Raw genomic sequence first — 15000 nt, 5'->3', positions numbered from 1 at the left:
TCAATAAAAAATACTTGTACACATGTATCCACATCTCTTTCTTTCAGCCATTCTCTGACTCTGGCAACATAACTGGCAACTTAATTTCTACCTCCAAACTAGCACGAATGAATTGAATGGGTCCAACTAACAACTAGATTATTGCATTCGGTTCAATGATATGTTAGCTTGGAATGCAGAGTAATATCACCAGAATCAGAGAATGGTTTGAAGAGAAGGAGAAGGAGGAGGCTGGAATTAAATAAGCCTTTTTCCAGAAATGGTGGAATGTCACTTTAAATTTCAGTTTGTGTAATGTCAGTAGGCAATCGTTCTCTGTTACTACTAGTGGACGGCCATTTTAAAGGAAATGTCAAGCACAGTCATGAAAATCGTACAAAACTACACACCACTATCATTAAATTTTCTTCGTAATTTGTAGCAGAAATGAATAGCTGTGTTAATCATGTCTGTAATGGCATATAATCCAATGTTTCTGGAACATTTGCACTTCATTACAGTCATTCATAGGGACCATTTCCATAAAAGAAAGTAATGGCACCAATATATCTTTTTTGGACATGATGTAAAATGTGTCATTTTTCAATCCCTCCAAGTAAGAACCCAGGCCAGCGCTATAGTCATGTAGGCCAATGTTCCTCACTGGTCAAGTAGGGAGGGGTTGAGTAATGGTGTGGTGGTTTCAGGGCCACTGACAGCTTTGGCCGGGCCCAGGACAAAATGACCTGATCGGGCATCCCACCTAATACACACAATGTAATGAGAACTCAATTCTGGGCCGCCCCTCTCTATTGGCCCAAGACAACTGATCCGTTTGTTCCCCCATCCCCACCTCAACTCACCCCCTGTTGGCTTCCCTGGGCGGTGAGAATGGTATAATGTGTACCATAGGTGTTTCTGCACAAGCACTTAAAGCTCTCTGATCCAAGAACCTCTGAACCTGTAAAATCCAGATGCACGCCACCCGCCACTGCCACTGCTCCTGCTGCTGTTACTGCCACAGACTGCCACCGCCAGTGTTGGCCTGCCACCAAGGCCCAGTGCAGTGGACGCTTTGAGTAATGGTGGACTGGTCTGTGTAGGTGTATCTGCTAGAGCAATTAAAAAGTCCAATCCAAGTTAGAGCATGAACAGGGCCGTGCAAAGAGGGGCAGTGGCAGGTTTTCAAAAGGGGCGCATGCAGAAAAATTCTCAACATGTCAACTTCAACTTTATTTAAAAGTATATATTTTTTGATTATCCTCATAGACCATACAAAGCCTCTGTCCTTGTAATTGCTATAAGTGATAATCGGCATGTATCGGTGCATCAATCCTACGGCCGGCAACTGAATCGAACCGTATCGTAGGGCATTCGTATCAAAAATAATTGAATCGCTGCCTGAAGAAATCAATATTGAATCGTATCGCCATTGAGACTGTGATTTACACCCCTAGTAATAATACGCTTAAAATATTATTATATCAAAAACACAGAAAAACAGCATTGTCAAGAGGGCACTTGCAGAGCATTGTATTCTCAGGCTGTCATCATGCTTAAGCGTATGTATGGGGCACCTAAGTCACGCCCTCTACTTCCTGGTTCATGGGGCAGGGGGAGTCAAAAAATAATTACTGGGCTTGAAAATGATGAAAATGATGACACCAATCCAAACCTTGGACCTCCACCTATGTACCACAAATCCAAAAATCACTCATTTTCAAGCACAGTAATCATTTTTTGACTCCCTCTGCCCCATGAACCAGGAAGTAGAGGGCGTGACTTAGGTGCCCCATTGCACGCTAGTGCATACAGTGTGTTGGTGCGACGCATTTTGAAGTTAAAGCGTGCTCCTCAACGCAACGGTAAAGCGCTTTCATGCACTGTTGACACGTGACGAGGTTTGCACAGTTTTCCCGCCGTGTTGGCGATTTTGTTTTGTCACAGCGCATTTCTGTTACTAAACGCAAATATGCTTTGCTGTGCCCTAACCAAAACCACCCCTAAGCCTAACCTGTCAGTAAAGCAATGTTTCTGCTGCTTTACTTTTGCCAAGAACAGCGAGATTAGGCGAATTTCTACCTAATTTGTGCCTAAACCAAAACCTAACCTGTCACAGGGCGTTGTGGAGCACGCTTTAACTTGGAAATGCGTATTGGAGACACGCGATAGTGGGTTCAAATCAGCGTGTCATAGATACGCCTATGCATGATGACATGTTGTTCTTCTTGAGTATAAACCTGCACAGCAAATTCCCATTTGGAATTTTAACACCAACAGAGTCAATTTTAACACTTTCCCAGTGTATATATGGGGACCACTGCGTCAGTGTTAATTTAACACTTTTGGCAGTGTTATAAATACAACACTAACTCAGTGTAAGGATGTTAACACTGTAAGAGTTAAGCATTAACACCAGATGATTGTTGAATCATTGATAGCCTTACTCTAACAGTGTCACTTTTTAACTACAGGTTAGTGTTCACACCAACACTAACATGGTGGCATTTTAACACCATGAAATTGTTGAATCTTAATTGAAAGCCTACTCCAACAGTGTCACTTTTTAACTACAGGTTAGTGTTCACACTAACACTGACATGGTGGCATTTTAAAACCATGAAATTGTTGAATCTTAACCGAAAGCCTACTCCAACAGTGTCACTTTTTAACTACAGGTTAGTGTTCACACTAACACTGACATGGTGGCATTTTAACACCATGAAATTGTTGAATCTTAATTGAAAGCCTACTCCAACAGCGTTAATTTCTTACTATAATGCAGTGTTACATCCTCACTAACCTGGTGGTGATCAATATCTCCTTTATTTTTTTGTCTTTTAACAATATAATTCTTCTAGGCCAACAGTATGGTTAAGGCATAAGCAAACTAATTACAGCATCAATTAAAAATACATACAAAAGAATGAAATATTACACGTTTTATTTTGATCACATTGCGTTCAGAAGAGACAACAATCTGGGACAATATAGAACAAAGCATCGCACCCATAGGGCATCTGAACATCAAATGGTTTGCTGTGGTGCATATCAAGAATGTCCATTTTCACTCAAGTTTTGAGGCAAGTTCAAAGATTCCTCAGAAGAGAAACATCTATCCAGAGGCAGAGCCGGCGTACCAAAGGATAGTCCATGTGAAGAACTTGGTTCAGCATCGTCACTGTGGTCACTGTGCCAGCGTTTAAGATGCTTACGGAAACCAGAGTAACTTTTGAACTCCAAAGAGAAACCATCCTGTGCGCATAACAAATTTAACTTCTTGCCAGGATGCAAGCCATGTAAAAGTTTAAGGTGTTGTATCAGGTAACTTCCTGAACTATGAAGTGACTTACAAATAGCACCTAAACATGATCATTCATCAGCTTTGCTCTCAGTTCTCTTACTTTAGGGGACTCTCTGGTACTTCCCACGTCGATGTTGTACACCGTGGTCTGAAGGAAGGTGAACATTGTGTGGAGACTCTCATCATAGCTCAAACTGAAAACGAAATGGACCTTGAAGAGCTCGTCGAATGCCGCCAGAGAAGTGTTTCCTTGGCAAGGAATTAGCTTCTTATCCATGACGATGTAGTAGTTGCTGATGGCTTTCTTGTGGAGTCCTGAAGCAAGCAGATATGGCTGTCGACGGTCATCTGCATCAAGGTGCTCATCAAGGCTCTGGCATGACTAGAAGTAACAGAGAAGAAGAAAAAGAAAAAAGAAAAAATGCATCAAGATCATGTTCAAATGTATTACATTTCCTTTCAGGGACAAAAAAGCAAGAGCAGGAGTAGTGTGGACATATCACTGTCCCATCCTGAATTGAGGGTAGGGTTTGAAGGTGAGGCATACAACAATAATGAACATTACTAGGCATGCAAAAGAAACTCTACAATATGAAAGTCCAAATCACATTTCATTTGAATGAACTAATAAATGAACTAATAAATAAATAGATTAACCCATTTTAGCCTGATGACTCGTGTTGTTTGAGCTTTGGTGCCTGGAGACATATACGCTGCATTCAGGGTCTTGGGAGTTTAGCTTTTTTAAATAAAAATGTGGGTATGTTACAGCTGAATGAACACATTCAAGATGATGGAGGATCTTGGGGTTTTTCATGCAGCTTATTTCATGTTTTTGTATGTGCATCAGACACTGAGATATTTAGGTTCTTATAGGCTGAGGGCAACTTTTACCAACAAGGGCTTAGGCATTCAGCAGGCATTTTTTGCAGGTGCTTTAGGCATCAATGGGTTAGGGGGGGGTTGAAGAATTGTTACCTTGCAAGTTGTCTGCAGATGACAATGACAACACTGGCTCCTCCCTTGCCGACTGCAACAGTCGCTGCAACAGTGGTGTTTGGGCAAGTGACGATGCTTCTTTGATGAGCTTGGGCTTGTAGGAAGGCCACCTTTCAAGAAGCCTGGTGGATATCTCTGATCCAAAAAGGAGGCTGAAATCTTGAAGAACCTACAGTACGACATGAAAGAATACAACTTAGAACTACATTACATTACACAGAGCAGATGTAAAGGGATATGCAAAGCAAGAAATAATTAAGAGGTACAGAATACAACAATATATAGCCTAGTAGCGCAGGCAACAATGAATACAGCAATATACTAGGATTATATTTGTTGAGATGTCTAGCTCTCAAAGTGTTGTTGCAACCTTCTGAAGGGTAGAGCATTTAATGTTTTAGTCATTTACTTCAAGAATGTATGCTGCCCATTCACAAATGTGTTTCTTCTGTATATTTACCGTCACCACCAATGTCTTGGTATTCATTATAAATTTGAGACAAGTAAAAAAAAATAGTTAATTGCCTAAACTTAGTAAATATTCATAAAAATATGAAGAGCCAGCATACATTGAGAATAAACGACTATAATTAAATTTGACCTTGTTTGAGAATCGACCCTTACATAAAATGGTCAATATTAAACAATATAATTAGCAATACCACTTACCAATCCTTTCGTGTCCAACAATCTCGGGAAAACTGACAGAACACTGGCCGAAGTGTCTGGGCTGTGGATAAGTTTCTGTCTATATGCGAAGGTTTCGCGCATCTTCTGGAAGATGATGTCATTGTCATTCGTGTGGGTCATGAGGGAAATGGTCTCCTTGCACGATTCATCCTGCTCACCGCCCTGGCCGATGTCCCTGGCGCATGTCGGCCCTCCTGTCATAGCCTTGGGGTTATTTGGAGTTGGAGAGTGAAGCTTCGTCTTCCTCTGGATCGTCTTCAGCCGCCAGGCCAGGAAACCCGACCCACTTTGGGCATCATAGAAGTGTTCCTAACGAAGGATTACAGAACCACTGTTAGGCCAGATAACTGTCATTATTATTTTTATTTTTTTAATCCTTTGCCTATTTTGTTTGGTAGCAGGTTGGGGTTGATAAAGTGTGACTTGACTTCTCAACCTACACTATTAGGTACACTGCCACTTGCATCATCACACATTCCATCGCGTACAAACGTCAACACAGACCTCTTTAAACCATAACATCTGCTGGCATCACTGACGTTAAACAGAAGCAACACACTGAGAAGAACATATTACAATACATTCTTTATCAATGTCCAAATTGAAATGGCAGTCACCATGAAAAATTGCAAAACGTTTCCTTCAACTTACATAGCCTTTCCTAGACAATGGGTCTTTCAGAGATGGGAACAAGGTTATGATACCAAGGGCATATTTCTCCCTTGTCAGCCGTTGTGGAACTCTCCTGAAAAACAGTGAAAATTACAATAATATTAGAATACTAGAAAGACAATGTAAATGAAGGACTGATGCCCACAACTTTCTAAGTGCATGTGTGATTGGTTTACAAAGAATAGACTGTATCTCTGAATTTAGAATATTTACAAATCAGCCCCTCTCCCNTTAATAAAAATAAATAAATAATAATAATTGTATCATGGCTATTAGGGGGCCTTGCATCTCAACCCTAAAGTATGAAAATAATTTCAGGCTTCCGTACCCTTCGGTTTCAGTCATGTGTGCAGCTAAAATGTTGACCATTTGTCGCCTGGAACTGTCACAAATACTTCCAGTGTCCTCATACTCCTTCAGGACTGCTGCTCCACCAGGTTTATCCAACAACACCTTTTTCACAAGCTGAAATAATTGGCAAACACATGCATCAATAGCAGCTAACATACGTGTACAGGTGAATTAGGTAATGCTCTGCCCTCTTCTCTAGATAATTTGCTTAAATTACCATACACACAACTTCACAAAACAGATATAAAATCCAACAATGCAGGCTATTCTGTAAATAAAAAACTGCATCCTCACATCTCTGGCTGGGACACTCTGTAGCAACTCTTCTTCCAAACGTGCTTGTTTACAGAGGCTTACTTCAGCCACGCTATCCTCGCTGCTTGTCAAAGAGCATGTATCAGTGAGGCTGGAGGACTCGCTGAGAGAAAACTCTAGCAAAACAGAAATAAAACAAAAATGCAATTACACATTGTACATAAGGTGCACTGAGTAGGATGGTGATCAGGGTAGGTATTGCAACTATGCTCCTCATTGAAACTGTGCAAGCAAGTTTTGCAGCTAAAAAATGTTCCATTTCTGGAGATTATGATGGACAATGGAGAGGATCCTCTTTTCATATTATGAAAAATATAATTTTCAGTCATAATACTTGTGGTGGAATGAGGTGGTAAGTATTCATGAAAAAGTTTGTTAATGGGCAGCATGAATTCTAGTCATAAACTACTAAAATATTACATGGTGCACCTTTAATAAACAACCTTTCCACATCTCCTTTACCAACATTGTTTTGTATTGTGTAACAATGCAACCAACACCACATACCTCCTGAATCAGCATCATGAATGACGAAACAGAGATCGTTGGACACCAATTCAGGAAAGACATCGGCATCTACTTCTGTTCCACCATCATCAGTGACAGTCAAGTTCTTGCCTTCTGGTATGGACAACTTTTGTCTAACTAAAAAAAAAACAAGTTTAGAAATAAGTATATTAAACGGCTTAAAACAGATGTCACAATGTCAGCAAACACATTGTTAAAAGCCCAGACAATACCAACTGCAGAAACATCAGTTAAATATACCAAATATAATCATAATACCAGAGAATGTCATTTACAATATTAAGCTACACAGCAAAAACTGGAGGGTTGAATCAACTCCCACAGAGTCAATTTTAACCCTTTTTGCGGGTTTATATGAGTCCACACTCTAAAGAGTTAAATTAACATTTTCAATATAGTTAATATTTAACACTGTGCCAAGAGTTACTTTTTAACTCCCTAAACTGGGTTAAAGTAACACTATATTGAGTTACATTAAAACTTTATCAGAGTTCATTTTTCACTCCCTAAACTGGGTTAACTTAACACTGCATTGAATTACATTAACACTATATCAGAGTTCTTTTTCAACTCCCTACATAAGGTTAAATTAACACTATATCGATATACATTAACACTATGTCAGAGTTCCTTTTTAACTCCTTAAACTGGGTTAAATTAACACTATTTCGATTTACATTAACACTAAATCAGAGCTCCTTTTAACTTCCTAAACTGGGTTGAATCGACTTTAAAAATCTACTTTAAAAATCGGACAATAAAACCATTAAAATGACAATAATTAATTCCAAGAAAAATGCGTCTTCAAAAACACAATTTATTTTTTCCCCAATGCATTCAGTTAAAACATGAGGGTATAAATGTACAAACTTCCATCTGCTTACCATTTATTTTAAGAATTGTTGACCAATGCATTAATTAAGATCAATTTAAAAAACAAAATACAAGAATGCATAATATTTCAGATCTATTTTTTATTGCTGAACAATGAAGGTAATTAACAATACATTTCATAATATACTATACAGATGCAAATCAATTTACATTTGAATTTACATGCGTCTTTGTATCCTCTTTGCAAAGATGGGTTATCAGCAAGACTGATCACTCATGACTGAAAAGACTCAACTACATCATAGCAACATTGCGATGACATTACGAAGAGCCTTAAGTAACAGGTTAAAACTCAGTCATTACAATATTGGTGACAGTAAAGGCTCTGTTAAAAGGGGTTAAAGGAAATGGTTCAGTTTTACCAATGTACCATTTGATTTCAGTGACACTGTAGAATTATAGAATTTCAAAAAATTAGTTTCACCATACCTTTTGTATAGCACACTGTAAAACAGCACATTAAAATGTTTAAAGGGACACTGTGCAGGAAATAGTCAAAAATGGTACTGCAACTATGCTGCTCATTGAAAATGGGTTGCCTATTGCCAAATTTGATATTTACATGAACATTTACTAAGTAATAAACAAATATTTTCTAGTATGGTCCAAGTACAGTCCTTTTTGCAGCTAAAAATGGCTGTTTATGGAAATTCAAAATGGCGGACCATGGAGAAGATCCCCCTTTTCATGTATGAAAAATGCATTTTTTTTTCAGTCATAATGAATACTTAGAATTTGATAGTGGTGGTAAATATTCATGAAAAGGGTAACATTATTGAATGGGTAGCATGAATTCTGGAAATAAACAACAACAAATCTCACACAGTGTCCCTTTAACCCCTTTGCGAAGAGCCCATGTGCTTTGCACAGAGAATATGTTGCTTTTTTAGCTATGAGTAAACAGGCCCGCCAGCAGGTCCATCTGCACAAACAGGCTTCTCACCGTACTTTTGGTTAATTACAAAATTTACAGTGCATCCATAACTGCGCTAACAGAGTGGAGTGAACTTTTTGTCCCCAGGTTGAAATTTGTCTTGGGCTCTATAGTCACTACATTCCATACAGTACTTACATAACCATCATATAACAGAACATAAATAAAAAAGAACATTGGAAAAACATAGAAAACATTAAAATAAAAAACATCAAAGTGTGCACTGCATGTACATGGCATGTCTATCCGCCATTAACAGACAAGGTATTCCCTGATGGGTGGTTATCCGAATAATACATTTCAAACACAGCATGTATTCAGTCCAAAAGAACTGACAGGGATGTCGCAACATTAAGACTGACAGTTTGTACAGGACCTTGTAGTAGCTGGCTTGTAGATACTCAAGGTTCACGTAGTAGATGATCTCCCAAAAGCACGGTGAAGCTGCAGGTTGCATATCCCTCATGGCGGCTCTTGACATCTCACCACAAGTCTTGAAAAACCAAAACAAAAGAAAAGTGTAAATGATTAGGCCAAGACATGGCTCTTCCATCTCAGTCATCATAAATATGGTTTAGGTAAATTATGAAAAAAATATATAAAATGTTATTTCTGACTTGACTGCATGTGCATTTTGGGTGCTACACGCTATTTCTGTTTTACATGTTAACAGATCATGCACTCATTAGAATGAGATGACGGACAGGGCTGGAAAAAAGAGGCTGTTGGGTCCTGACAAGCCAGTAGTAGTGAGAACAATATAATTAGATGTTGAAACTAGTAGGGATTTTCCTTTAAGGTTGTGTGTGTTTATCTGTGTGTGGTGTAGAGTGGAGTGTGCATGCGCATGTTTTGTACGTGTGTGTGTGTGTGTGTGTGTGTGTGTGTGTGTGTGTGTGTGTGTGCGCGCGCGCGCGTGCACGCATGGGCTGTTGGGCTGCATGACAAAAAAGATCTTACTTCCTACATCCTGATGTTTGAGGACTCCTCAGATAAGTAGTGTCGCAGACCCAGCAGAGCAGAAGTCCTCTTCTTTCATTTGTGTCCTACAGCAGAAAAAGAATGAATAACTATAAGTAATAGTAATTGGGATTTTACTGTGAAATATATAGTACAACTGGCACCCATACAATAACTGGATCATACACTCACACTTCAGTGCTGGGTTCTTCCCTCGATGCAGACAGCTTCATACACATTAAGCGGTTTTGGTGCCAGGCCATCGTGGAACGACTCCGTGCCTACCGGAATGACTCTGTGCCTACCGGTGCCCTAAGAGGAAGACAAAAAGAAAGACAACAAGTTTGAGAATTTGGCAGACAAAAAGACAGAACATACAGTAAATCGTTGCAGAATTGTCTGAAGTGACACCAGACAGCACATTCACAGAATCAAAGAACAATATCAGGCCAGCTCTCATTGTGTGTGTGTGTGTGTGTGCATTAACGCCTGCTCTTGTGCATTGATATAAAAAACTTACTGCATACATGCCAATGATATCCAAGAGCTTCTTGAATAAGTAGTGTGACCGCCGACCCAGCTGAGCAGCATTCTTCTCCTTTTACTTGTGTCCTACAGCCAAAAATAAGCAGTTATTGTGATTTTATTGTTAAAGTAATAGGCCTACAATACATATGTATTAAGTTCATTATGTCTAACTGTTTAACTTAAACACTTAGGGGTTTCCCTCTGATAAAGACGGAAGTAACACCGTCGAAACATGTCAGGTAAAAGATAAAAACTTTTACATGTCTTAAGGCAAAAGAAACCCCAAAGTGTTTAAGGCCTACAATACAGTTGACATACATTCATCCTGAACAGCATTGTTGGGTCCTGACAAGCCAGTGGTAGTGAGAGCAATATAATTGGATGTTGAAACTAGTGGGGATTTGAGTATTGTAATAGTAATTGGGATTTTACTGGGATTTTACTGTGAAATATATAGTACAACTGGCACCCATGGTTACAATAACTGGATTATACACTCACATTTCAGTACTGGGTTCTTCCCTCGATGCAGACAGCTTCATACACATTAAGCGGTTTTGGTGCCAGGTCATCACGTCCATCGAGGAACGACTCCGTGCCTACCGGAATGACTCTGTGCCTACCGGTGCCCTAAGAGGAAGACAAAAAGAATGACAACAAGTTTGAGAATTTGGCAGACAAAAAGACAGAACATACAGTAAATCGTTGCAAAATTGTCTGAAGTGACACCAGACAGTAGGCATTCCATGCATATTCACAGAATCAAAGAACAATATCAGGCCAGCTCTCATTGTGTGTGTGTGTGTGCGTGCGCGCGTGTGTGTGCATTAACGCCTGCTGTTGTGTTGTGCATTGATATAAAAAACTTACTTCATAGATGCTGATGATATCCAAGAGCTTCACCGACCCAGCTGAGCAGCATTCTTCTCCTTTTACTTGTGTCCTACAGCCAAAAAATAAACAGTTATTGTGATTTTATTGTTTAAGTCATAGGCCTACAATATAGTTGACACATTTGTCCTGAACTCAGTCAATTACATCTCTCAGACAATCCAAATCGGTTTTCATAGGTTTACTTCTTCAGTGACTTAGTTCCAGCTTCCTACACATCCAGCTGTCTTGGTAACAGGTCAGAGGAAAGACATCCATCTTATCCAGAGCAGAAGAGGTTTTTTTTAAGGCAAAACGTTACAGGGCTTTCCAGACACACCTTCAAAACATACAGGCAACCTTAACTAAATGTATGAAAGGCTTTTGTCTCACTACTGTAGTGCACACAACAACTTTACATATTTCATTTACATTAATAAAATTATAAACCAACCAGTCTTCGGAAATGCTGCACATACTACAGAGTACAATATCACACAGTCACACTAGAACTAAACGGTCTCTGGAACTAACTACACACGCACGATTTGCGGCTGATATCAGCTATCATGCATACTTATAGTAGCTGTTGCCTTATTGCCTATGCTCTAGCCACAACTTTCTTTAAACCAGTAAACTTCCCTGTAGTGTCAACAAAGCAACAAATCCCTGCTCGTGAAAGAGAGAAATTGGCTAACTATAACCCTCCGCATTAAAGCCTTATGATTTTGGAACACAACGACAGGTGAATAAACCGTTTTCCACGCAGCCTTCATCCGCATAATCAAACAGTTATGCAGTAGACGAGCTGCTAGCCAAGCAAGCAAAGCAGCACTGTATACGAGCCGAGATAAGAAACGCCCGTTGACACAAACAATAAACCATTGTTGCTCGCGACAACATTTTCTTGCAAGCAAGCTGACCAAGCACATGATGCGACTTACCACACCGAACATACCAGAGTAATATTAGGCCTATGCGCGAGCTCTCCCTCTGTCTTTATCAGAGTTCGACTTGTGAAAGACACAAGTCGCACTCGCAGTCCATCGACTTACGTAGAAATAACATGACACTTGTGGTAACCGAAGACAGCTTGCGCACCCCCCAAAACGAAAATGTGGCTAGACATAATCAGCTAATTTATCAGATTTGTGTCAGTTTAGCGTCCTGCATTAGGTATCGCCTGTGAAGTGGACACACTTAGCCCAATCTATTAACCTACCTAAAAAGCATCCGCCCAACAGCCAACCATCCGTTATGAGCTCTACTAAGCGAAATAGCAACCAAATGAATGCCAGAAGGGATGACTTACAGTAGCTAACTTAACACCGTTGACAGAACCTGGACGAAGTACTTTACAATGTAGCCTACCTTTGTAAAATTCATTAAAGCAAGCATCTATATTCCAAATCCACCACAGGACAGCAAACCGCTGCAGTTCATTTGCTCCCCTTAAAAGACTAGTTAATGTTTCCTCCTATTAGTTGAAATGTGCCTTGCTTTCCACAAACAGGAACTCACGGCTGACGCACATTTACACAGTGAAAAGCAATTTATGGAAAGTTTATATACATAAAAGGCGCACACTTACCGAAACAATGCTTTCATAAGCCATCCGGTGTCCTCTCTTCTGGACGTTGGTAGCCTACTAGCCGTTCTTCTGGCAATGGCGACCGGTAAAATTCGAAATTCAAATATTGTTGACAAGATAAGTTAACTCGGCTGAGACGCACTTCACATCTCTACAGAGTTGATTTGCTTGGGTTTGAATAACTCTGTTAAATAACTCCAACACTGAACACCATTTTAATCAGAATGTGTTAAAATGACATTTTGAGAGTTGAAATGAACTCTGATATGTTTAACCCTGAAATTTCAACATTCCAGTTTTTGCTGTGTATTCTCTGCTATAAGCTATACATTAAAAATGTGACTGCATATGACCCCAGGTAAAATAACTTGAGGTTGCCACTTTGATACAGTGTCATAAAAGCAACCCCTAGTCATATTCAAATGTGTAGTGAAAACTTTGAGCGACGAGGGAACAACCTGTGCTCCTTTCCTGGCTCTTTTGTGGTCTTTGCATTCCGGGAGCATGAAATAAGCCAAAGGGGAAAAGGTCTGCCTGCCGTCGCATAAAACCTAGTCCTTACTCCTACTCAACATTGTTTAATAGTAGTCCTAGACCGAATGCGTCACCAAAGTCGGAGAAAAAAAACCACGTACGGTGTCGCCAAACTGTAGGCCTACTGGGCACTATTGGGGCAGGTACACTACGGCGTGCCGTTGTGGCAGAGCGAGAAGGCAGCGGGGTAGCACGGTGCACGGTCAATCCTGCTACCACGCCACGCTCAAGTGTGAATCTCACCTTGAACAGCTCGATCACATAGTTAGTGTTTTTCCATAGCTGCGTGGTCATGCTACAATTGCGCCGTCCTTCCTATTGCTAACTGATGCACATAAGAGAATAAAATTAAAGCTTGTAGTCTATACCGTGTGGGATATGGTGGGAGAGAGCTAATGAAAAGAAAACAGGTGGTGGGGCTCGCCGGGGCTGGTGTCCACGCGCATGCATTACGTTTTTAACCTCGAGTGAAATAATATGCATATCGGAGTTCCCAAACAGAATAAAGGAGCTGCATCAATCGTGGCGTAATTCAAAGATGATTTGCGAAGTGTTCGCACAAGTCTAATATGCCAAACTCATCTTAGGTTATGATTTCCGTCTTGTTATGCTATAACCTTGTAATACCAACAATCAAACTCACCTTCAGTCATGAATAAGTCCATGCATGGCTCGGGTATTTTGATGTATTTCTTTACATTCAGGTACTTCACCTTGAGGATCATTGCTTCAGATAATGTGCTACCTGTAGACAAAATAAGCGAACGATTTGTCAGTCACGCCACAGCCTACTGGCAGTGACGCCTGTTAGCTATCCTGGCATTGCTTGCAATGCCGCAAACAAGTGGGGAAGTTTGCTAGGATTGCAATTGCAACACACACTGATGTAGCTAGCCACCACGACCTCAACGTATTACAAAAAACACCCCTCAGCCCCAGACATGGGACATTGGCTTTAGCACAGCAAAGCATTACTTTTGTCCAGTACACTACATAGCATACAAAACGATTGCACTGAGAGTGTTGTATCGTGTAAAAGTATGGTTGTAATATTGTAATATTCATATTGTTAATCACTGAAGTCCTTAAAAAACAACGTTGGTTGTTACCAGTAAATGCTAACCTTGACCTCGAGACGAATAAGACTTAACCAGGGGCTCAATATTGAAAAATACACTAGGCCTATAAATAGGTCTAAAACGAGAAACGCTACAAAATGGACAGCTATTACTAAATTATATGAATGTAATAACTTACCACTCGGAATCTATTCTCCCATCACTTCACATGAGGAGACTTCTGAAACGGCTTGGAGAAAATGGCGGAATCATCAAACAGATTTTTGAAAATGTTCAGCAAAATATCCCGGATGTAGAACCCAACACTGATTGGTGTTCACATGAAGGAACTCTGAAAATTAACAACAGCACCAGGCCTGCGTGAACTCCAAGGGTGTCGCGAATGAGATATTTAACACTAGGTGGTGTTCATTTGCTTGAACTCTGGAAATTTAACACTGGGGAATTTGCTGTGTGTAAGTCCAGATGCACCTACCACCTCCACTGCAACTACTGCCGCTGTCACCCTGTCTCTGCCTCTGCCGCTGCCACCCTTTAGTGTTGGCCTGCCACCAAGTCCACAATCTGGCACAGGTGGCATGCTCTGTCACCCTCTGTGTTACACTCTGTTTCCCACTCTATTTCTGTTTTTTTCCCTTGCTTTTTTCTTTCTTTCTTTCCTTCTTTCCCTTGTTTCCTTCTCTTGCCACATATCGCTCCGTCTGAACTGCTGTCTCTTTGTCTGTCTTGCACCTTTGTTTTTCCCCCCCCTCTTTTCCATGTCACACACGCG

General features: G+C 40.3%; 1 protein-coding gene and 1 long non-coding RNA gene across 2 annotated transcripts in view; both read right to left on the bottom strand.

The window, feature by feature from the left end:
- LOC134436798 (uncharacterized) overlaps positions 1-6376 on the bottom strand; it is a gene marked incomplete at its 5' end in the record, with an annotated part of 9341 nt that extends 2965 nt beyond the window's left edge. The window contains 6 exons of the mRNA XM_063186147.1: positions 3384-3665; positions 4311-4451; positions 4952-5281; positions 5624-5717; positions 5973-6109; positions 6290-6376. Of these exons, the coding sequence (XP_063042217.1) occupies positions 3384-3665; positions 4311-4451; positions 4952-5281; positions 5624-5717; positions 5973-6109; positions 6290-6376 (1071 nt within the window). The remainder of the gene's footprint in view (positions 1-3383; positions 3666-4310; positions 4452-4951; positions 5282-5623; positions 5718-5972; positions 6110-6289) is intronic.
- Positions 6377-9626: 3250 nt separating this feature from the next.
- On the bottom strand, positions 9627-12684 carry LOC134435702 (uncharacterized). Its single transcript, XR_010032065.1, has 6 exons — positions 12616-12684; positions 11025-11097; positions 10656-10784; positions 10154-10238; positions 9819-9927; positions 9627-9712 (listed from the first exon to the last, which is right to left on the bottom strand). It is a non-coding gene; the product is annotated as an uncharacterized LOC134435702 (long non-coding RNA).
- Positions 12685-15000: the final 2316 nt, after the last annotated feature.

The sequence above is a fragment of the Engraulis encrasicolus genome, chromosome 20 (genome assembly GCF_034702125.1).
Source record: "Engraulis encrasicolus isolate BLACKSEA-1 chromosome 20, IST_EnEncr_1.0, whole genome shotgun sequence".
NCBI classification, from domain to species: Eukaryota; Metazoa; Chordata; class Actinopteri; order Clupeiformes; family Engraulidae; genus Engraulis; species Engraulis encrasicolus.
The sequence above is the reverse complement of the archived record's forward strand: the minus strand, read 5'-3'. Positions and strand labels throughout refer to the sequence as shown.